We start from the raw sequence: 25,857 nt of genomic DNA on the forward strand, positions 1-25,857 counted from the left end.
TAATGACATAGGACTATCCTAGTGGTTTGGGTAATTTTTAAGTTCAATAACACAATGCCAAATCTAACTTTAAAACTACATTTAAAGTGTGAGGTTTAAGGATGAAAAAAATGCTCATTCTTATATGCTGCAGCATAAGATAGCCAGCACAGGATGTTTGGTTTTGATTATGAAATGTCAGTTTCAAATTCCTGCTATGCACCAAGTCTCTCCCATTCCTTCTCCCGCAGCATATTTCCACTGGTGCTGTGTGTCTTCTTTTGCATTTCTCATCCTTCAGCATGGATGGTGAGTGTTTGATCATGGAGCTGTCTCAATTTGAGCTTATTCTATTAATCATCATGCATACGCACTCTCAATCTGCTAGGAATTGCTGGATATTGATCAAGAGCTGAAATCTTGACTGATACTTTCTTCTCTAATTTAAGGTATAGAGGTTAATTGTAATCAACCCGTTGGTTGAGATCAGCTAACCTTTCCACAAACTGGCATTTAAACTTGTATTGTCCTGGTTCAGCTACTCAGTGTGTTAATGTGTTGAGCAACCAAAGGAGGTTAACGCTCAATTAGCTTTTATTCAGCTTGAATCGCATAATTGTACATGTTGTGTTTCTTTATCAAAATCAGAAGAATAACCAGGTACAGTTTTTCTATTAACTGAAAATTATTTTCTATATTTCTTGGGTCATTTGTAGAAGAAAGATATTTTTATAGAGGAATACTATAAAAGATCTAACCATTTGTAATAATGCAAAGTCAGGGTTAGTGAGGTGAAGGGTTGGAGATGTTTATTTTCTTTTAGTTTGTTTTTCCTAAAATATAGAAGTGATACTGGGTGTCCAGAATTCAAAAATTATAGATTTACTGAGTGTTTTGAATAGTAAAATGGATATTTGTGTATCTTGCATTTAGAATTTGACATGTTCAAGCGCTGAGCAGACAGCGTAATGTTTTTTCAAATATTTCCTGTGCTTCTCACAGTCTTTGGTCTTCGTAGGTCATTGAACACATGCTAACCTTAATGACTTTTCTGTGCTGTCACACGCCAATCAAAGTTTGATGAGCATGCTCTGGTGAAGGGGGAAGTAGGAATTATATCATTTAAATCATTAATGCTCCATATGAGAATGTCCACAGAGTGATTTTTTTAAAAAATCTGCCCTAACGGTATGGTAGAAGATGATACCAGGAAAAAAAGCAAATCCCAGTGACATGACTGTAATTAGTTTTGTCTTGAGCCACCAATTTGAGGGATGTACAGATATTTTCATGACTGTAATATGTTTGCTTTGCTCATCAAAGAGAAGGAATTGTTGTCAGGGAGCGATGATATATATATCAACTTACAATGGCACATCATGCAAATGAAAAGATACAGACAAAATAGTAGTTTTACCTTTTGGATGAAATCCAAAGAGAACAGAAAAGATACAGAATATCAAGCTGCATGCCATTTTCCAATGTTTTCATTGCCAAGTAGCTCAGGTCTCCATTGTAGGCCTGTTGGAAGCAGGTTCCACCATTTGTATCAGAGATAGTAGGAACTGCAGATGCTGGAGAATCCGAGACAACAAGGTGCAGGGCTGGATGAACCATTTGTATGATGACTCAGTGCCCTGAATTTTATCAGCCCTCTGATGATGGGCTGAGAAGCAAGAAACCTTGTCTGGTGTGGAGACCAATGTCTTTGAGCTGCTACAGGATACTGTCAACAACCGAAAATTAGTGCTGTGTTGGCCAGAGGTGGGTGGCCAATTGAACCAATTAATTTACCCAATTAGCAACTACTTCTTCCCAAGCAGCATTTTACTGACATGAGGATAAGACTCCCACGTGTGGACAGACTATCAGGCAAGCCATCTTGGCCTCTCAGGGGTCTTGATCTTCTACTTTTTTGGACCCGTGGCTTATGGATGACTTATTGGCAGTGGCTAGCCCAGTGGCTCCATTCAGCCACTCTTTTTTGATTGCTGGAGTCATCTGCCTGGCCTTGATGCAGTTTAGTGAAAAAAAAACCTCCTTGGCCTTTGAGGCACTCTCCCCTTTGCTTGCTTACACAACAGTGACGATGTCAATCTGTGCTGCTGCCACGCTGTCAGCCCCTTGATTGAGCTGACAGCTCTGAAAGACTGATTGCCATCTTCAAATGGAAAGTGGCACAGCAGCTGCCTTTCAATTGGCCTCCACAAAAAAAATCCCGCTCAGGGTCCTGTCATTCCTCAATGTAGTCTTTGAAGCCAATGTCAGTCCTGCTGAGTAGATAATCTTGAACTTGGTAAGATTCTGGTCAATGTTGTGGTGTTTGCAACAAGACGCGCTACTCCCTCCAGGTGGTAGGGAACAACGATCTGGGAGGAACAAAGCTTTTTTAAAAAAAAGCAAATTAATGAAATGTTTATGTTAACATGAAGAATTTTGATGATTCTGAAGTTTTTCACCGTATGCAAGGTAGAAGCTGCAGTTGCATTTACCCTGTTGCTACATCAGGGGAATGTATCAAAAAGTTACCTTCTGTTTTTAAAATATGTTGGCTTGTCGTACATGACATCTGAAGAATAATCATCAGATCTCTATAATTGAACATATACTCTTACAGGATTAATAATAGGTGCATTTAAGGAGTTGCTAAATACAATGAGAATATAGGATAGAAGGATAGAGTTAAATGAAGTGGGATTAAAGGGGACACATGAGAAGGACAGTCCATTGGGCCTGGATGTCCCATTTCTATACAGTAGATTCTGTGTAGCTCTTTCGCGATTGGCAGTATAAAGTCCTGTGAACTTGATTCTGAACCGATCCTGTCCTTAATTGGCTTCATGTTGTAAAGGCAGTATTTTGCATTATTCTACGAGCATGCAAAATAGAATCAGCTTCGTACATTTAGCGTAGTGCAAGCCGGGCAATCACTAGAAAAACTGCATTTTGAGAGATTTTGATATCCATGCATGTTCAGTGGTTTGTTGTCTGAATACTTCTGGCAGAACCAAATTTAGCAATTAGTGACATATGCTTAAAGTGGTTTTTAAAGATTCCATTACACGGTATGTTTCTGATATTAGTTGCATCTTCAGGGGAGATGCCAAACAGATTCTTAACACTTCCTTCACAACGTCTACTGTACGGGCTCATGTTAATCCTCCTAAAACATCATGTGTACCTTGAACATCTAAACGAAAGAAACAAAAATATATCCATATAAAGCATTTTGCTGAATTTTACCAGAAATCAGTTAAGTATCAGTTTTGGTGAGTTTCATGGATGGTTTCTGTCCATGAAGTTAATGAGATTTTTCACCATATTCTGTGAAACTCACCTTATTGTATATGTGTCACATCTCTGAGGCCTCAGTGTCCTATTTCCCCACTCACCAGAAGTAGTACATGGTAGTCCTGGCACTGTGCCATTATTAAAGCCCAGTGTGCATCCGGACCGAGCGCTGCCAGGCAGGATTTACCCTTTGCTATGCACATAGTGGGAGGGGAGCCAAAAGAAATGCTTCTGACAGCGTAGCCCCCCATAGTATCATCCCATCGTAGAGTCCCATTCAAGGGAGTTCTGCTCTTTACATCTTCCTGTTGTTTCATATGGGGCAGTCAGATGCCCCAAAGTCTTCAAATGATTGACAATGTTCACTTTTATTCAGCCATAGCAAAAGCGTGGAAAGATATAAAACAAAAGTTGCATTTGTTTCTGTGAACAAGCAGGAAGTGTCTTTTGAATAGAAACAGTCAATGAATGATCACTGCACCCAGCTCGCCTATTGGAACCGACTGTCAATTAAATGCTGTCCAGCTTGATGCCCAACTCTGCCCCGCTCTATTACGCTGGAAACAATTTTTCTCATTGTCCTCATCTGCCTCCTCAGACGCTGCTGCTGCTCTCCCAGCTCTTCAGAGCCATTGCATCCACACTTAGCCTGCTCTAATGTGCAGTGTGCAAGGATAATGTAGCAGACTCTGTCTGACCGGTATGGCAAGGACACAGACACAGACACACATCCAATTATCAACTTGATCATCTTCAGGAAGCCTGTCATCTCTCCACAATGGGCTGTATGGTATCTATGCTTGGTCTCTGTCAGGGAATTCCCTGACAATGTCATCAGCCACGGTTGCTAAGGAGAGTTCTTGTCTCCCAGCAATGCTTGATAGTTTAGTATACTCCTCCATGGTGGGACATGGAGGATCCTCCAACAAGGAGGATCTTGGAATGACTCTACCTGACCTTTGACAGAGGGACCTTATTCCAAAGGTGCAAAGCTGTGTTGCAAAAATACAGTAAGCGTTGTGCTGTATGATTTACAGATACCTTGACCCCCTGCCACATCGTTCAAGAAAAGCAGCATAGCATATAAGAGCATGTTGGCAGATGCTTACAGTTTAAGGTATTTAAGGTGAGAGGAAATCTATTCTGTGGCCTTTTGCAGCCTAGGAGATCCACAATGTGATTGTGACCCAAAAGTGCCACTTTTAATATCATCTGTAATTACGTCTGCTTCGCAGAAATGACTGTCCTCACCCTGCAATGACCAATGATATTGTCAAGATTGCTTGTGGACCTCACACGTTTGTATCCCACACAGCTAGATACTGCATGTGTTTTGCACACAGGTACTATGCTTACAGATTATTCCAGCCTGTACTGCTTAAGTGCCTGATTAATACAATTGCCCCTTGACCTGCCTGCCCTCACTCACAAGTAGAGCCTGTAGGCTCAGAGATAAATAAAACATTTACTGCGCCCATTTTGTGTGCGGTCACATCCATTTTCCATTTCAACTATCGTATGATCCTAGCCTATGTTATTACTGAAGAAGTCAGACCCCAGACTGAAATCTGGCTTGATAGATCATGGTTTGCTTTGGTCCAGTTTAACAAAGTAGTCTCTCATTGGAACACAGCCATGCAACATTGCAATCTTTGTGTTATAGTAAAACAGAGTTTGTTAACAAAAGTAATGAAGATAAGATAGAACAAACAAAACTCTCTACTTTTAACACACTTTCAAAGATATTAAAACAGACCGTAAAAGTATAATCCCATTAATCCCAAAACATGCCTTTATGAAGTAAAAGAAAACAACTACTTCTATACAGTACTCAAAACACCCCACTGTACAGTACCCAAAATACAACTCATATATAACTCACACCAGAGTGCTTGTGTCCAATACCTTGTTAGGTTTAAATCACTTGTGACTTCAATTTCTATACTGGAACTGCAGATGTCTTCTTCCTGGAGAAATTACGCACCTGGCTTAAGTATACTAAGCTTTACATAAACTTCTTCAGGGCCTGGGGCTAACAGTAACTCTTTTTAGGGTAACCTAGTTTACCATATCCTTTCCTTCTCAGAAGCACTGGTCTATACAGCCATCCTCATTGAATGACTTCACAGGACTGTTTCATGCAAAGTAAAAATGAAGCCAAAAGTCTCCCTTTGTAAGTTATGGATGTTTCCGTGAAACTTAAAGTTCCAGAAATCTCTAACAAATCTTGAGGCACCATTATTTAACTTGCTGGGTCACAAACCAATCCAAGAAAAACAGTTATCCATTAGTGGTGCATATAACCCATTTAAACTAAAGCCTGGGCACAGAAACTGTATTAAAAGAAATGACCATTGCAACAGAAATACTTACAATTTAGTTATTAACTTAGATCCACAGAAAACCCACAGGTTACTAACTCAAAAGCAAGAAGCCCAAACTTAGAATACATATATCTATATATAATATATAAATCACGCAATTTGCACCATAAACGTGTATTTACAATTTGCATGAGTAATCAAAACAACTTAATACAAGGCAACTATAGTATTGTAGTATAATGTAAATAATTAACACTGAACTATGGTGGTAAGACAGGAAAGCACACATTATTGGAGTTGCTCCAACTATATACAGAGCTATGTTAAGACCATAACTTGAGTTTTGGTTCCAGTTCTGTTCACCAAGACATAAAGGCAATCAGACATTGGAAGCAGCAGAGATATAAAAGATCAAAGGACTAATGTGTAAGGAGAGATTGAAGAAAATTGGGCTTTTCATCATTGAAGGAAAGTGACTTGAGTGGTGATCTTATAAAGACATTGAGTATCTCATTTATATTTAATGTAAGACGTACAACACTGGAGGTAAAGAAAAATGCGACACCACTGTTAACTTGAGCCACTCTCCCGAATTCTAGTTCAGAGGAACTCTGGTAGATGCATGGAAAAAAGTAGCTTCTCCATCAATTATCTTATTTATGATTGACTGATAGCTTGGATTGAGATAGAATAAATTACATGTCAAACCGGCATTAGTGTGAGGATATGTAATCTGAAAGTAAGGAGGTATAATATGCAGAGAGAAATTGAAAAATTTCAAATAGTTTGTAGAAAAGCTATTCATTTTAAGTTTGCATAAATGACTACCTAACAGAAAAAATATGGAATATTTGCTTCATCATTCTTGAGAGAATGCAAACAAAGCAAAAGGAACTGTGGAAAAGAAAACTTGTAAAATGATATCAGGAACCACTTAAACTTGTGGTTTGTCTGCATTCATGAATGAAAAAAATTAACCACAAACATTCTTTATGGTTATTCTCAATATGTTTTATAATTTGTAGCATATTCAAATGTTTAAAAAGTTGATCAACACTTTTAGCTTTTTATATGTGAATGTCCCAAAGTAGTAACTATTGTCTCTACAGAGCATCAGGCCAAATCTAATTACAAGCTAAAAGGGAAACATTTAAAAGACTGTTCAAGGGTCTTTTTATTAAAGAGAGAAATCTTTGTGCACGTTGACTATTTGTACATTAAAATGAGTACCAATTAATTTGCTTAGATAGTGCAATAAGTAAAAGGACTTTATGGTTTAGAACTAACTTATAAAGGTAAGGCAAGGCCTAGGTACAATCCCTGATCTGTGATGACTTGACTTATCACATCTAAGATAAAAATAGGGATGAATTTCTCAAGAGTTTTCCTGTCTAATTGCCATAACTTGAGAATAGGCGTGAAATCTCTTGTGAAAATGCATCCAAATGGGAAACTGCTGATGATCTCAGGGCTCCTAGGCAACTGGGACAGAAGTTTAACAAGCTGTATGTTTCTGACTACAGCCATTGAATGAGAGTAGAATCAGGCATCACCACGATGAGCCTCGTGTTAAATAGTCTATTAATCACAATGCAAGTGCAAATCAAAAGAATGATAACTTATGGACCAGACCATAATCCCCCTTCACATATATCAAGGAGATAGCCTAGACCCTAACTTTTTCTCATTTAAACGCAAGTGGAAGATGCTGTGTTCCAGATGTAATTTGATTGGTTACACTAATTGGTTTTAAGCAAAACACTTTATTCTTACCCTATACAGTTAAAATATAAACAAAAGAAAGAGGAATTGGTATAACTTTAACTCTATTGGAAAACTTAACAAAATAATTGATTATTTAACTACTAACTAGCAACTGTTTCAATATGGTAACATCTGATAAACATACCCTTGGCAAAGGCAAATTCAGCAAAATAGATTGTCTCTCATGCAATTCCAGCAGTAGAGAGAACTCCAGCTTTTAGTTGTTATAGAGAGAAGAATTACAACTTCCACACCCAGTTTCAGGACACAGAAACTACTGAAAGCTAAACAAAAACCAGGGTTATGTGGGAGCCTGACTCTACCCCTTCATGCTACTTTTATTCCAACCAAGGCCTCAACCTGTTTACCTAATTGGCATGGAACAAACCACTCACCCTCTCTTCATAAAAAAGAAACTGGGTCAAAATACACCTCTTAAAGCCATAGTACTGTCACACCTCTCCCCTTGTAAAGAAATCATCAATATACAAAGATGGCTTCGTTTTTTTTTCAACCGTTTAGTCCTTCACTATTAGTACATTACAGTACATATACATCACATTGACTCTAACCAAGCAAACATTCAATATTATAATCCATTTCAATCGGTTTCTGCCGCCACTGAACATCTTTCTCTTCCTTCATAGTCGTGACAACGCATCTGTGATTATGTTCTCTCATCCTGCCACATATATAATTTTCAAAGTAAATGGCTGTAACAATAAACTCCATCCAAACAATCTGGTATTTTTGCCTTTAAGTTTTTCCAAAAACACTAAGCGGTTATGATCAGTATTTACAATTGTCTCAGACACATTACTGGCAACATAAATGTTGCAACGCCAACACCAGACTCAAGGTCTCCTTCTCGATTGTGATTGTTTCTGTTGATGAATATTGAACTTTCTGGAAAAATACCCAATAGCTGTTTCTAACCTCTCATCATCTTGCAAGAATACAGCACTGACATCCATATCACTTGCATCAATAACCACCTTGAAAGGCTTTGCGTAATTAGGTGTGGCTAATATGGGGGTGGTGGTTAACACAGCTTTCAGGCGTCCTGACCTTCCTACCTCCATTGGAATTTTCTGCAATTTTTCAACAAATCAGTCAGTGGAACAACAATGCTGCTAAAATTTGGTATGAATTTTCAATTGAATCCACTCAGTCCCAGGAATCATAGTCCTTCCCTTTTGAAAATGGAATGGGTTTACACCGTGTGCTCTGGTTTCCTCCCACAGTCCAAAGATGTGCAGGCTAGGTGGATTGGCCATGCTAAATTGCCCATAGTGCCCAGGGATGTTTAGGTTAGGTGGATTAGACATGGGAAATGCAGGGGTAGTGGGAATGGGTCTGGGTGGGACGCTCTTTGGAGGGGTGGTGTAGACTTGTTGGGCCGAATGGCCTGTTTCCACACTTTAGGGATTCTGTGATCATTGATCTATGATTCTATTTATCTCCTCCAGCGAAATGATGAATTTTTGATTTCTTGTCTGTTTCCTGCTTCGTTATTCACTGTGCTACTTTCAAATGCTGTCTAGCCAACTCACCCTCTCTATTTAATCTTTTCCTAAAATTTGGCACATAGTCCAAATATGTGGTCTGTGAACTCTGACTTACCAATTTTTCCTTCATTAATTTCAATGGTCCTCTCACCTCATATCTAAAAACTAATTCAGATGGACTGAATTTAGTTGATTCATTAGGTGTACCCCTAATTGCAAAATGTAGAAGTGGAATTCCTTTATCCCAATCTGGATAATCTTGACGATAAGCCCTCAACATCATCTTTAAAGTTTGATGCCACCATCCTAATGCACCTTTATTTCTGGATGATATGCAGTTGATTTAAGTTGTTTGATTCCTAAGGTATCCATAATTTCCTTGAACAATGTTGATGTAAAATTTGACCCTTGATGTGATTGTATTTCTGTGGGTAGTCCATATCTAGCTTAAAAAAATGAGTATTTTTTCTACAATCCTTTGACTCGTGATATTATGTTATGAAATGGCCTCTGGAAATCTAGTAATCACATGCATTATGGTCAACAAATATTGATTGTGACTTTTTGTTTGAGAGGGGTCCAACACAATCAATTAAGACTCCTGTAACAGGTTCCTCAAATGCTGGAATAGGTATTAACGGTGTATGTTTTATCACTGCCTGAGGTGTTCTTATTGCCTGACATGTCCAGTAAAATTCATCCACATCTCTGTGCTGCCCAGGTCAATAGAAGTGTTTTTGTATTTTGGCTTAAGATTTCCTTACTCACAAATGACTTTCTACTGGCTCCCCGCAACCCCTCCTTTCTGTTACCCACCAGTAATACAACATGGTGAAGTTCTGCTCATTTTTCATTTGCCTGAATATGTAATGGTCTCCATTTCCTCATTTTTAAGGTAGTAACATCGGGGATATGCTCAGATTCTTCTTCTGTGTATGCTTTTTGATACAACTGGTTTAGATTTTCATCTTTTTGTTGTGATTCAACTAATCTCTCTGAATTAAAAGTGTCCACTTTGAGAAAAAACAAGAACAGGTAGAAGACAATCATTTGATCAAATATATTTTCTGAGAATTGAACTTCAATTTCCTTATCTTTATTTCTTAATTTCTCCTCTTGCTTCAACCTGTGGCTTTGTGACTTTTTACCACACAGCCAGGAAAAATCCCAGGATATATTTCCTGTTACATCTCAGTTACCTGATTTTCCACTGGCTTTTCAACTACAGTAGGCATCACCTCTCATCTGTGATCCAGCTCTATCATTCCCAAGTATAAATGGTATTCCTGGAATAGAGAAGTTCGCTATTACTCCTGTCACTACTTCACCACTTTTCACCAAACTCTCCAATCTCCCCATGTACAATGGAACGTTACTCTTCTCACCATGAATTCTACATATTACAATATTTTCTGGCGAAACTCCTTCCTAAGTACATTCCTCCTCATCTCTCACCATCAAACATGGACTTGCTCCTGTATCTCTTAAAATTTTAATTTCTTTACCTTCTCCTCCTGATACACATGAGTAAATCTTACCCACACAGGTAAATTCTTTAGCGAGATCTGGTACTTTGTTATTAACCAACCCCTGACCAGGCTGTACATTCTTTCGCAGCTCTTTAGCTTCCACTGTGATTTCCTTTAGCAATTTAATAAAGCCCATAGGCGTATCCTGTTTTACCACATCTGTCTTTCCAGTGCTTTTCTTAAACCAGCAACACTGTGACTTCATGTGGCATACTTTATTGCAGTGAAACCACCTGAGCTTTTTTACTTCTCTTCCCCCCCACCCCCATGGTTTTACCCTGTGGTGAACTATCTTTACTACCTTCAATGAGATCTTCTTTTCCTTCACTACCTGAGAATTTCTGTTTTGCCCAATTTCTGTATTTCCAGATTGAAATTAATGTTGGAAGTCAAAATCTGATTTACGAACTAATTCATAATCATCTGCCATTTCCGCTACTAATCTTGCAATCTTAATGCTCTGCTCTTCCACTTGAGTTCTCACTACTTCAGGAAGTGAATTTTTGAACTCCTCCAAAATAAAAGCCTCTGTAAGAGTGTCATATGTCTGATCTATTTTCAATGCCCTTATCCAGCTATCAAAGTTAGTTTGTTTGATCCTTTCAAGCTTAGTGTACCTTTGACCAAGTTCCCTCCTTAGATTTGTAAAACATCTGTTGGCTTCTGACACTAGTTCATATTCTTAAGATGGCTTTTTCCATCTCATCATACCCCTAGATACCTACTCTGATAGTGGTGCACTAACTCACTAACTCTACCTACCAATTTTGTTTGAATCAACAGTACCCACATGGTCACCGGCCATTTCATTTGTATAGCCACTTTCTCAAATAAAAAGAAAAAGGCTTCTACATCCTTCTCATCAAATTTTGATAATGCTTCACCATATTTAAACAGATCCCCACTAGGCTTTTAGCTGTGATGCGTTTGCTTTTCATCACTGTCCCCATCACTACTCCTACTTGCTACTTTTACCATTTTAAGTTGACTGTCCTCTTTCAATGCCAACTTCTGAACTTCAAAATCACTCTCTCTCTTTCCCTCTCGTCAGCTTGGGCCTTCCTTTTTTTCTTTTTCCTCTGCTTTTAATCATAATTCAAATTGTGTTGTTTCCTTTTCATATTCAAGCTGCTTTGTTTGTAATTGAATATTAGCAATCTCTAATGATTTTGATTGCATTCTTAGCAATAGCTGTACATTTATAATTACTGCAGTTATTTCCCCCTTCCTCACAGACATAGGCAATTCCAACTTCAACTTGTTTGCCAATTCCAAAAGCTTTGCCTTGCTGACTTTCTGTAAAATTCCCAAAGTGACTTCATCCACCCCCAAGAAACTCTTAGTGAATGAAAGAGCCATTACAACACAAGACACAACCTGTTTAACCCAACCAAAGATAACCCTCAAAAAAGAAACACCAACACTCACCACTCACTCTCTTTGAATCCAATAATCATAAACCCAACCTGGATTTAGAGATTTTGATCCTGGACAAGGCCCCAGTTTGTTATGGACCAGATCAAACCCCCTTCAGGTATATCAAGGAGATATCCTAGACTCTAACTTTTTCTCATTTAAAGCAAGTGCAAAGTGCAGTGCCCCAGGTGTAATTCTGTTGCTCACACTAATTGGTTTTGATTAAAATGGATTTTATTCTTATCCTTTACCATTAAAAATATCATCACAAGAAAGAGGAATTGGAATATGTTAACTCTATTGGAAAACCTAACAAAATAGTAGATTTATTTAACCACTTAAACAACAGTTCCAATATAGTAACACCCAATAAACACACCCGTGGCAAAGGCAAATTCAGTAAAATAGATTGTCTAACACGCAATTCTGGCAGCAAAGAGAACTCCAGCTTTTAGCTGTAACAGAGAGAGGAATTACAGCCTCCACATCCAGCTTCAAGACCCCAGAAACTACTAAGAGCTAAACTAAAACCCTGGTTCTGACTCCACCCATTCATGCTGCTTCTATTGTTCCAACTTCTTTAACACAAAAAAACCCATGGCCTCACAAGCTGTTTAATTTATTGGCTTGGCGCTGACCACTCGCTTGCCACCTCTAACTCAACTGCTCTTCACTTAAAAATGACCAGGACAAAATACACCACTTAAAGCTTATAGTATTGTCACATAACTGTGGAAGAGGAGGGTTGGGGGTCAGGGTTGCCAGCATTTGTGGAATTGTACTGCAGAATGAGTCCTGATTTTCAGTGGAGGAAGACAGAAATTTACAGAAAGGAAAAAAAATGTATGCTCACCAATCTGATTTTAAAATAACATGCAACCAGGAATAATAACGCACAGTTATTTTGTTACCACAGGAAAAGTGATGGAAAGAAATTTGTGTACATAACAAAGAAAGCAAAGTTCAAAAATGACATGAACATCAAAAGGAAAAACATGAAATGAGATATTCTTTAATCAGTGTCCTGAGGTATAAACATGTATTTTATGTATGAAAGCTATAATTTTAAAGGGATTTTCCAAATTGACAGGTGAATATAAAAACTTAGAGGTAAATAAGTAACTTCAAAAAATCTCCACTTTAATTGGTGTACTTCTCTGTTCAGTAACCTTTCATTTTGATGCCAACTGAAAATGAAATTACAGAAGAAAATCTACATAGTGCTGCTTAGTTTATTTTTTTCTTTGTATAAATAACCGTATGGAATTTGTACAATATCACAGTTCTGCTTGTATATATAAGTCATTAGATAGATATTTGCTTGTGTATTGTTTATTCAGCTTTCCTATCTGTAACAGGATTATACTGTTGTGGAGATATATCTAGATATGTAGGGGACTTGGCAACATCTGCAAATACCGATTAGCTCACATTAGTCATCCCTTTGTTCAAATTGCCTCTCTGGGCCTAAATTTACATGTTGGTCCAACGTAACTCTTTTTATCCCCAAACTCTCTTTGTGCAGGACAAGCAGGGTGTATCGAAAATGTTTAAGGTGATGTTGGACTGGGTCATAGAATGACCCAGCTCCACTCTTAGTGCAGGCTTGCCCCCATCAGGAAATCCTGTGTGGAGCTGATGAGGTTTGGTTGCAATCTTTGGGGCTCTGTGTCTGACTTTGGAACACTAGTTCTGTTACCCAATGATTTCAATGAGCCTCGAAAACCCTGAAAATTAATGTTAGAACTTGGTCTTTCCACCTCACTGCTGAGATCTCGTGATATTTGTGAAAGGTCCAAGATCAACTTAGAAGTGTATCAATGAAAATGGGTGTTTAGGTCCTATGGAAGGCAATTGAGGTGAGAAAGTGGCAAATGTTTTTGCTTGTCTTACGTACGTTCTGGCCTGAGCTTCATGTTTAGTGCAGGTTAGGTACTGCCCATTTTTGGGAAAACACCTTGGCATCCGAGGATAATGTAACAGAAGTGGAAATCTAATTAAAAGGCCTGTGCCCACCCACAGCAGTTCTCTAAGAAATGAGCATTTCTTAAACTCTACAGAGACACAAAACTATTGGGGCTTTCATGTTCACCTGCGTCAATGTTAAATCTGTATTTTTACTGTCCCAAACTTCTGACATCTGCCATGATTTAATTTGTGTCAATAAATGTGGAGCTGGAAAAGCACAGCCAGTCAGACAGCGTCTGAGGAGCAAGAAAATCAACATTTCGGGCCGAAACCCTTCATCAGGACTGGAGAGGGAGAGGGGGAGGGGAGCCAAGAGGTAAGTAGATGGAGGGAGGTGAGGCTGGGGGGCAGTAGATGAGATGGAGATAGGTGGATACAGGTAGGGGGTTATTGTGGTTTGTCAGTGGGAAGGGTGGAGCAGACAGGTTGGGGGAGGAGAGATTTTAAAGCTGGTGAAGTCAATATTCAGGCCATTGGGCTGTATGCTCAAAAGCGAAATATGAAGTTTTTTTCCTTCATTTTACGTTTGGTCTCACACTGACAGTGGAGGCAGCCAAGGATGGACATGTCACCAGGGGAGTGGGAAAGGGAGTTAAAGTGGATGGGAACCAGAAGGTTGGGTAGGTTGGTGCGTGCAAAGCATGGATGCTCCGCAAAACAGTCACCGAGTCTGCGTTTGCTCTCCCAGATATAGAGGAGACCACATCGGGAACAACAGATACATTAAATGAGGTTAGATGAAGTGCAGGCAAACCTCTTCCAGCTTTGGAAGGATTGTTTGGGGCCTCAGACAGAGGTGAGTGGGGAGGTGTGGGGGCTGGTGTTGCACCTCCTGCGGTTGCAGGGAAAGGTACCAGGTGTGCTGAAGGAGTTTGTGGGGAGTGTGGAGCTGATGAGGGAGTGGCAGAATGAACAGTCCCTGCAGAAAGCAGGCAGGGGTGGAGAAGGAAATATCTTTTTGGTGGTGGAGTCTGATTGTAGGTGGTGGAAATGTCAGAGGATGATGCATTGGATCCGGAGGCTGGTGGGGTGGTATGTGTGGACCAAAGGGACTCTATCCTTACTGTTGTTGGGAGGGAGAGAGTTTGAGGGCAGAAGCGCAAGAAATGGGGGAGATGCGGTTGAGGGCATCGTTAATAACCGAGGAGGGGAAACTACAGTCTCTAAAGTAGGAGGATATCTGGGAAGTCCTAGAGTACAATGCCTCATCCTGAGAGCAGATGCAGCAGAGGTGGAGGAATTGAGTATGGGATAGAATTTTTTGCAGGGGAGAGGGTGGGTGAGAGGAGGTGTAGTCGAGGTAATTGTGAGAGTCAGTGGGTTTGAAATGGATGTCAGTGGTGAGTTGGTTACCGAAGGTGGAGACAGAGGTCAGGAAAGGGAGAGAGGTGTCAGAAATGGTCCGGGTGAATTTGAAAGTGCAGTGGAAGGTATTGGCGAAGTTGATGAACTGTTTGAGCTCCTTGCTTCCTATCTCACCACACTCAGTCACTTTTGTGACATAATCTTTTGCTGATTAGAATTAGTTGGGATCCTGAGTGCTATTATTTGAATTTATATGATCGAGACAATCCAAAGATTGTGCTTTTTGAAAATATTTCTTAACAATTTTATGGGCGACACAGTGGCTCAGTGGTTAGCACTGCTGCCTCACAGTGCCAGGGACCCAGGTTCGTTTCCAGCTTCAGGCTACTGCCTGTGTAGAGTTTGTACATTCTCCCCGTGTCAGCATGGGTTTCCTCTGGGTGCTCCAGTTTTCTTGCACAGTCCAAAGATGTGCAGGTTCATGTGGATTGACCATGTTAAATTGCCCACAGTGTCCAGGGATGTGCAGGCTTGCTAGGTTAGCCATGGTTACAGGGATAGGGTAGGAATGTGGGTCTGGGTGGGATGATCTTCAGAGGGTCAGTGTAGATTCGATGGGCTGAATGGCCTGCTTCCACTCTGTACAGATTTTGAGATTCGGTAAATTTCCTTTTCATGAGATGGTGAGCTGGTTTTCTGGAAGTCCAGAAAACCGTTCCTGTAGCAAAGCATAGCCTACTCTAGATTCGGAAATGGGGAATCTACTTTAGGTTTTATATATACACTGAAAGAACTGTGTCTTTTTAATTCAGTGCCTGTGGGCTGCAAGGAGACGAAAACTTTTTAAAAACAGTGATTTAACAGTACGGTTACATAATATCACAGGAGAAATTTGATACTTATTGTGAACTTTGTTTTTTATGCCAGTGATTTCCTGCAATTGTCCATGCAGATGATCAAGAGCCTTGGAGTTGTTTATACTGAAACCGATTGGTTCTCAGATAACTCAACAGGTTGGAAGTGAAAGCAAGTTACGGAGACATAGACACACAAAGAGAGAAATAACAGAAGGGTTTGCTGTTGTTCTTCCCAGCAGAAGCTGCCTATTCTCTGCAGTAAAAGCTGAGGTTAAGCTTAAAGAAAACCAGTTAACATTCTGCAGCAGTTGCTGTTAGCTGTAACATTTGAACAGATAAATCCGAGATATTTTCCAAGTTAATCAGTTGTTATGCACTTCTGACAAACCAGTGGAAGTTTCCAGAAAAAGCCAACTGAACACCAAGGGCCTGGTTAGCCAAAGTAGGGTCATCGCAACATCGGAACTGGGTCACAAAGACCACTAAACTGAGTTTCTAATTTTTCTCTACCTCTGCTAATCATCTATTTTCCCTACTTGTTTGTCTTTGTGGTCTATATAGGGGGAGTTTATAAGGGGATGAGAATTTTAGTTAGTAGTGTTATATACAGTTGCTTATGTGTAGCTAAAGCATACTTATAATAAATATTTTCTGTTGAGCACAAAAACTTGGTCCACATTTGTATCAGCCTTGAACTGAAAGGCAGATAAATTAGAGGACTTTGTGTACCTTAGAAGAAAAACTTTAATGTTTGGCGTGACAGTAGGAATAGCAGAGCTCAATTTATGGCAATTGACTTTCGTGGGCAGTACAATGTGTATTTAAAAACCAAATTACTTTCCTGCTAGCTACCATTCACATTGCTATGTCTAGCAATGTTGGGGTATATCTAATTCCTAAATAATCACATCTACATTGATCTTTCCAAGTCTGCCATTTCAGGATTTCCCTTTGTTAGAAAATTCTTGTTTGATTTTGCACTAAAATGAACTTCTGCAAAATCTGAGAAAATGTTCTTTAAACCATTCAGCATTCATCCACATCCCTAGACAATTTGCAGCCAATTTGAGTCTCCAAACCATCTTGCAAAGCAATTCCCGATGTATGTAAGAGGATATACTAAAGATAAAGAAAACAAATAGTCTAGTTAGGTGAGGAGGTGAACCTGGTATACAGGTCCTGCTGGAAAAACCAAATTGCAGGACCCAAACCTGAGCAAGGGAGGAATTGACAGGGTAAGAGGAAGACTGAGGGGCTTTCGGTAGATTGTGGAGTAGGAAGCAGGGAATTGAAGCATGCATCTCGTGGCTCAATAGACTGCATTGTTGGAAGAATAATAGGGTTATGTTGCTCAGCTAATTTCCACACAGTATTCATTTGTATCACCACAGTGACACTAATGAATAGATGGGATCATATGGCTAGAAGACCTCACAAATCAGATGCTCTAATAATATAGTTATTTGTCACAATAGACCGTTGAGGCTGGTTATAAAACTTTCGGAGTGTGATTGTTACAATAGCTATTGTCAACTATAGGCCATTAATGATTTATTCAGATCCACAGCTAGTCGCATTTTCAAATGTTGATCACATCAGAAAATAAAGAAGAATTGGGAGCAAGAGTAGGCAAGTCAGCCCCTCAGGCCTCCTTCGCCGTGCAATGCAATCATGGCTGAGCTCATCTTGGCCTCAACTTCACTTTCCTGCCCACTATCTACAAGGCTTCAACCCATTTCTAATCAAAAATCTGTCTATCTCTCTCTTAAATTTACTCAATGTTCCGGCATCCATCACACTCTGGGATAGTGAATTCCAAAGATTCCCAACTCTTTGAGAGAAGTAATTTCTTCTCAACTCTCTGTTTTATATCTGCTACCTGTTATCCTAAAATTATGACTCCACGTTTTAGATTACCCGACGTGGGGAAACATTCTATCTATATCAAGTATGTCCATACGCTTTAGTATCTTACATACCTCAATTAGATCTTCCCTCATTCTTCTAAACTCCAGAGAGTCTCGGCCTAAATGCTCAGTCTTTCTTCACCAATGATCATCAATGATTCTCCACTTTGTTGTGTCAATGTGCATAAACTGCAAAAGTATACAGTTTTAATTTTTGTGTGGTAAAGATATTTCAAAGAACTTTGTTAGAAATAAAATATTATGAAAGGTAGGATTTTTATTGGCACCAATGCAGTTTTATAGAGGGAGACTACATTGTCATTTTATTTGAAGAATAATTTGTTGTTATTTATGATATATTATATAGCTTGAACAGTTTGAAGACTTTTTCAGATAAATTCTAAACAATGATTGATCCTTGGTTTCAGCATGATGTGTCCCAGACTTTACTTAAAGCCACCTTGGACAGTGTGGTTGAAGAATGTGTCAGCTTTGTGGGAGTGGATATCAACATAAGTTCGGAAACCCTGATGAGGTAGGCATATTATTGTTCAGTGCTGTAATTGCATGGCAATTGATCACAGGGTCTCTGTTTACACTATCTTTTAACTTAATTTCAGCTGGTGCTTTGTGGTCCTGGCATAGACTATCAGCTGTATGGGGAATGACAAGTTTAGGCAGTACTTTAGTTGCACTATATTAAAAGTCTTCCTTTGAAAAAAATAGGATGAAGGACATTAAAGAAAATGCTGTCAAGTTATGAATTACAGACTTAGTTAAATGAAGACTGTTTGTACTAAGGTGAATGTGTGTATATATACATTTTTAAAAATGTTTATACGTTATGTCAATGAATTAAGTTACAACATTTTAATTTCTGGAATGAAATTATTTATGTGTGAAGTATATATTTGTTTATGAAAGCATTTCCGGTCCTGTCTTCTGACAAATGTCCTTGTTCACTATAGGTTTGTTAAGTGTTAAGAGGCTTGCATAGGTGTACATTTGTTGCTAAAGTTTTAATTTTTCTATGTAGGGTGTTTTGAGGTCTCATGAACATGTGAACCTCCTTTGCCCATGTTGTGCTTTTTTTATTATGATAAGTATTTGTTTCTTGCTATTTGTTATTATAAACTGTATTCACTATCCATATTGTTTCTCTGTTTTAAAACCTATCAATTCAGGAACTGTTGGAGAACTTCAAATAATAGATGTAATTTCTTAATCATAGAATCCCTATAGTGTGAAAACAGGCCATTCGGCCCAACAAGTCCACACTGCCCCTCCAAAGAGCATCCCACCCAGACCCATTCCCCTACCACTGGATTTCCCCATGTCTAACCCACCTAACCTAAACATCCCTGGGCACTATGGACAATTTAGCATGGCGAATCCACCTACCCTGCACATCTTTGGACTGTGGGAGGAAACTGGAGCACCTGGAGAAAATCTGCACAGACAAGGGGAGAATGTGCAAACTCCACAAAGACAGTCACCCAAGGGTAGAATCGAACCTGGGTCCCAAGTGCTGTGAGGCAGCAGTGCTAACCACTGAGCCACCGTGCGGTCCCTTTCTGGCAAATAGAAATTTTACTGTTTGATTTGGTAGTTTTTTGAGCCAACAATACAACAATCTAACTTGGAGGCTTATCCCTCATATATGTACTATTTTGTCTTAGTGGAAAAAGCTTAACAGAAAAAGATGTATTTAAAGGGAAAGTCTGTCATTGATATTATGACTGCTTACTTCCCATCTAACACATTCTGTTTCACACTTTGAGATGAAATTAGTCAATGCTGACAGAACAAAATGGGTTGAATGCAATCAACATATACTGAACTCCATTTGCTTTTACATTTATTTCTCTTGAAATCAGCTGAAGGCCCTTCTGGAGCAGCCAACACATCTCTGTCACAGTCTTTGTAGCAATGGATAAAATAGGCCTCAGCTTATGGCTGTCTAAATATAGGTCTGACTCACAAATGCATTCATAAGTTCTGAGATGTCATCACATCTGCATGTGATGCTGCTTCATAACTTTCTTTACATCAAGAAAAGCTATTTTATGATAAATATGCCCATAATTTTATAATATATGCCTCTGAGTGGCCGATACGGCTATGCCAGAATGTAGCTTTATGAAATAAGTCTTTGGATTGTTTGTGCCAAGGACTTTAGCAACTGCATTTTCATTTGGATTGAGCTTTCCTTTCTGTTAGAAGATTGACAGAACATGCAGACAGTTGAGACTGCACCTGAACAGCCTGCCTATATTTACCATCCTATAGATTCGAGATACAGATGCAGAAAGTCACTCTCATCTAGATTTGTAAGAGAAACTCTGCCTTCGTGGAATGTGGTCACAAGGAAGTATGTGCCAGAATTGTGACAAAAATGGTTTGACCTATAGCAAACTCTGCAATTGGTGTGACACTGCCAGTATTGTTAAGTTCAACGTAGCCTTGAATGTCCAATATTCACACTGTTTCAACAAGAGATTTTGCCATCAAGTTGTAGTGCATAGATTGGTCAAGCAGATGACTGACCATTTTGAGCAAATAATTTTTTCACCTTTCCAATGGACAGCTGACATCATCATGAAGCAAGCTTTACTTTTGCTCATATGTAGATTTCCTTATGTTTAGAGCATGATAGCAATCACATGATGCAATGCTTTCCTGCACTTAATAACATTGTGAACAGCTGTCTGTGCATGCATTTAGTTGCACACAACCGCTAGAATCATGGTACAGTTCACTAGACATCTTGAAACAATGCTTCCAATATCTTCATAGGTAAATGGGTATTTGATGAAACAGCCCAGCCAAAGTCTATGGGATAATCTTAGTGCGCATACTATGCAGTTTTGCACATTGTGTGGCATAAAGTTCGAACAGCTATTGGAAGTAACAAATAGTGCATCGAGGATAAGCAGAAGGAAGCAGAAAACCCTGCTGCTGAAGCTTCTTGGCAGACACTAATGGAGTGTATCAGGCTCACAAATTGATTTCTTTTTTACCGAAGTACTTTTATCTAATGCATTCTATTTTGTTTTATTTCACCTTGCTAAATAAACCTTTATGAATTTAGCCTTTATTGCAAGTGAACTACAATCCTTGTCACTACTGAGGATAGTGGTCTGCTCCAAACCAGCACCACTAAAGCTAAAATGTCTTTCCACCATCTCAAATGCCTATGTAATTGATCAGAAAACGTTTTTTTTTTTAATTTTGCGTGTACACCATTCAGGTCTGAATGCTTGGACCCATTTGTTTCAGATTCAAGTAAGCTGACTCTGTGAATCACAGATTCATACTCCTGTATCACCACAATTTGCTGTTTGCCCTGTACATCATAAGATGCAGACTCCTGTAACTCGTCATGAAATTCTACTGCGGCATGTGTACCTGTTTTATCAATATAACAAAAGAATGTTAAATGTTATAAGTTGGTAGGCATCTCCCGGCTACTGGGAACTGCTGAAAAACACCTGAGCTCATCTGGGAAAAGTGAAGAAGTGCATTCACTAGAATTGAGACTGTCAAGCCAAAACAGATTATAGGGCTCATTTAGAGATAGTAAGAACTGCAGATGCTGGAGTCTGCTCCCCCTGTTTTTATTAAAGAAATCTGTTGGACGCAGAGGGTGGTTTGCTTGTGGAATGAACTTTCTGAGGAAGTGGTGGATATGGGTACAGTTACAACGTTTAAAAGACATTTGGATAAGTACATGAATAAGAAAGGTATGGAGGGATATGGGCCAGGAGCAGGCACGTGGGACTAGTTTGTTTTGGGATTATGTTCGGCATGGACTGGTTGGACCGAAGGGTCTGTTTCTGTGCTATATGACTCTGTGATATTGAAGAGACTTAGTCTATTTACAGCCCAGTTTCCTAGACCCACCCATCTGCAGTTACTTCACTAATGATCTTTTCTCAATCATAATATCAGAAGTGAGGATGTTTGCTAATGATTGCACAGTCTACAGTAACTCCTCGGATATTACAATAGTCTGTACCCACATTCAGTAAGAACTGGACTATATTCAGGCCAGGGCTAATAAATGGCAAACAACATTTGAACCATTTCCAACAAGATAAAATCTAATATCTCCACATAGCATTCAGTGGCATTACCAGTGGTAAATACCCACCATCAATTTTACCATTGGTCAGAAGCTTAACTGTGACTACAAGAGTAGGTCAGAGGATGCAATTATATGATGAACAACTCACCACCTTTCAAAGCCTGGCTACTGACCAGAGGATGCAGGTCAAGAGTGTGATGGAATGCTGTCCACTTGCCTTGAATCGTGAAGTTCTGTCAGCACTCAAAGCTCACCACCAACCAAGACAAAGCAACCCGCAACTGAGGAAGAGTCTTTTGGCCTTGAACTGTTATCTCTGTTTCTCTCCCCACATATGCTCCTGGACATGCTGAGTTTTATTATAGCAGCCCACTTGTTTGGCATTCCATCCATCTCTGAAGATGTTCATTTCCTTTACCACCAGTGTACTGTGGCAGCAGTGGATGCTGTCTACAAGCTGCTCAGGAACAACTCAAGGTTTCTTTGCTAGCACCTTACGAACCTATAACCTGTACATCAAGAAGGCCAAGGACTGCAGGACCCTAGGAGTAGCACCACATTGCAAGTTTGCTTCAAGTTGCTCACAACTTTGACTTGGAAATGTATTGATATTCCGTTACTGCTACTGGGTCAAAAAATTGGACCTCCTTCATAATAGCACTGTGGATGTAACTATATCATGTGCATTGTAGCAGATCAAGAAGGTGGCTCATCAACAGTTTCTCAAGGTTTCTTGGAGAGAGCCTAAAAGTTAGTTGGAATTTTCAAAGTAAAATTGTAAATAAATTGGAATTAGTTTCTTTCAAGGCCTGGATGCAAAAGAACATAAAGTTGGGTAAAGTCAGTAGCATGTTTTCCTGTTACATTCATTCCCTTTCCCAGAAACTAATCTGAACACACCCGTGATCTGACTGAATTAAACTGGTTCCAAATGCTGTTTGCCCAGTCACTTCAATGCTATCAGTCCAAAGGTTGTCTCAATGTAAAAATTTTAATGCATTTTAATGCATCAAGCGAGGAAGCAGTTCCTTTGCAAGAATTATTTATTCTGAATTATGAATAGTTGTATGGCGAGCTCTGGTATTCCCATGTGTCCCAAGCATGAAAGCTCTAAAGTGCTTTCTTTTCTCAGAACTTTTGTTGTTTCAATCTTTAAAGAGTATCAACCTGGAAAAATCAGACTGAAATGTTGTTGCCCCAAATTTGTAGCATATTTAGTTTAATTTCTACTTTCCAGACATGTTGCAGGACTCAATGCTAGTAGAGCAAAAAATATAATTGAATGGCGGGAGAAGAATGGACCATTCATCAACAGGGAACAGCTGAAGGAAGTCAAAGGGTTGGGTCCAAAAACCTTTCAACAATGTGCTGGTTTCATCCGAATCAATCCAGAAAACATAAAGAACTTTTGCAGGTAAACAAATTTATTTCAACCTATTTGTCTTTTGTTAAAGAAAACCAAGATAGTGATCTTAAAGACAGTCCAAAACTAGTAGTTTTGCTGTTGAATGATGCAGAAATATTCCAGATCAATTAAGCTGATTTGTGGCAGAGGTGTAGCAGGAATGTATCCGAGAATAAACGCTGTAATTGACCTTGTTTTAAGATGATGATTAGAAAACAATTTTTTGAAGTGCAAACTCTGCAAGATTGAAGCCAGTCATGTCATTTTACACTCTTCCAATTTGGTTTCAACAGCAATCAGCAGAAGTCTAATAGCGCTGCGGGAGGCCAGCAGGCAGCTGAAGCAGGAAGCAGTTCCAAGACAGGTGGTCGAGGGGGAGCAACTGTGAAAACTAGTAAAAAGAAGGGCAAAAGCCAGTGTACCTCAGTGCAGCCAAATCCTTTGGATCAGACATGTATCCATCCTGAATCGTATAACACAGCAATGAGGTAAGGGCTCCAACAGAAGGTGTGATCTTACCTAGTAATTTGGAAGTAATTTATTTCTGTCATAATGACCAGCTGAAATATGTTTCCCTTCACAAAGCCAAGTTTGTGTGAGGTCGTATGTTAATTACTATTCGAATGTGCACTGTAGTAATAAATAGAAAAATTGTCAGTTAATATGTTTTTACAGCAGTTTATGTTGTAATGATAATATAGTTATATTTTGTTGAAGCACAACTGTCTCTGTTTCAAAAGTTTTTTCATCAAAGCTAGTCTTTTTAAATTTCTGTAGTAAAACAATAACTAATTACACATTTTATGTAGTAACGTGCAACTTCAGCAATCTCTTCTGCTGTACCACCGCTGGAAATGTTTTAAGAATTTAGAATGTGAAATTATTTAGTGTGAATGATGATGAAAAGCTTAACAAAGAGAAAATAGGCCTAAATGTATTTTGTACATTCGTGGAGCCACTGAATTGTATAATCCCAAAACATTTGCAGGTGTTGGCATAAAAGTAATCTTCAGTGTTAGCAGTGAAATCTGAGACAGGAAGGTGGCTTGTAGTAATCTTATAAAATCACACTTGCATGTGTGCATCATAACCTAGCAGTTTTCACGGTTTTATCTGGATTTAATCTTGGCTTATTTTTTACGTGTGAAATTCGGATAAAATAAGGTCACCACCCCCACGGCATGACAGAGGGTGTTAAGTGTGTGTCAACTGATTGGGTTAAAGCCTTGTAGGATTGCTTTAAGAATAATAAGCCGTCTTAGAAATAGGGCCTTTTACTTTTTCTCAGATACCTGGTGCACATATCTGGTATCCTGTTTCTTCGCTGAGATGCAGCCATTTAATCATGTAAGGAGATAAACAAAGGTCATGTCCTCTGGCTGACCAAATGACTAGACCAGGTAGGATTACAATGAATCACAAACATTTTTATTTCTGAAATAGCGTTATGTTCTCAATTTCCATCTTTGAATGCTTAACAGTGAATCAGTTCTGAATGTTTGATTGGCAATGCTCTGTGTTTGGCAAATTTGTAAGCTTGTTCTTTTAAACTGGTTTAAAATTTTATTACCTAGCACATAGAGGGAATTATCCCCGTAAGGGTTCGTATTAGTTTATGTTGACTTTTTTAAAGGGAGTTCCTTCTAAACTTCTCTTTTTCTTTAAAACCTTGCTATGATGTCCTGAAGTTGCTAACCTCAATTTTTTCTCCTGCTCAGGGCAGACAACAAGTGTGTCGATTTAAGTAAATTGGCATCACCTTTTAACATTTTGTTCTGGATTTTTAATTGCAAGTAAATGCATAGACGTGTTTCTGAAATGGCTAGGGTAATAGCAAGTTAATTTAGGTTAATGCCTTTAAAACATGGCTGAAAGGAAGGCAAGTGACATTTCTAACAAATCTATTAATTATGGCCCTACAATTTTATAATTTTCAGGAACAATAATCATTTCTGACCTTTTTATCTTGACAATATTACTGCATGTGGGAGCAGTACTGCAGGTAAAGAGATGGTTTTCAGCGATTGCTTTATTGTAATAATAAATTATTCAATTTTCAGCAGAATTTATATGTAGGACATGTGTGAAATTATATCTGTAGCATAAACTGTTAGCTGCTGCATAGTCCATTTCAAACTACACTTCATACAATCTAATACAAAGTACTATTCAGGCAGACTATGCCAGATCAGTGGCTTCACTGGGCAGGCAGAAAGCTTTTTGTTTACCGGTATTGTAATATCTCCCCCTCTTTGTTTGTCTATTCTTCAGGGAACAGCATAAACGAAATAGCTAAGAACAATTCTAACAATACTTATTCAATTTTCTATTCTGGCGCAGTTTTAATTGCATGTTTAAACCAAGCTGTGATTAGCAACAAAATCCACAACAAAAATGACTTGCATTTATAAAACAATTTTTGTGTGAAAACAATATTTCAAAAATAGTTTGTATCAAGACTTTAAATTGAACAATGAACAGGGAAGAGACTAAAAGGAGATGACCAGGTGTTTCTTA

The 25,857-nt window shown here is 38.9% G+C and overlaps 1 protein-coding gene across 3 annotated transcripts in view; it reads left to right on the forward strand.

The window, feature by feature from the left end:
- srbd1 (S1 RNA binding domain 1) overlaps positions 1-25,857 on the forward strand; it is a 266,461-nt gene that overhangs the window by 189,375 nt on the left and 51,229 nt on the right. For 2 of the 3 annotated variants that reach the window (XM_048601256.1, XM_048601257.1), the window contains exons 17-19: positions 18,277-18,383; positions 23,173-23,349; positions 23,634-23,828. In XM_048601256.1, the coding sequence (XP_048457213.1) occupies positions 18,277-18,383; positions 23,173-23,349; positions 23,634-23,828 (479 nt within the window). Of the gene's footprint in view, positions 1-18,276; positions 18,384-23,172; positions 23,350-23,633; positions 23,829-24,628; positions 24,730-25,857 lie in introns of those variants that run through there. The other variant, XM_048601258.1, reaches the window with a different exon arrangement.

This window comes from Rhincodon typus, chromosome 9 (assembly GCF_021869965.1).
Source record: "Rhincodon typus isolate 14 chromosome 9, sRhiTyp1.1, whole genome shotgun sequence".
NCBI classification, from domain to species: Eukaryota; Metazoa; Chordata; class Chondrichthyes; order Orectolobiformes; family Rhincodontidae; genus Rhincodon; species Rhincodon typus.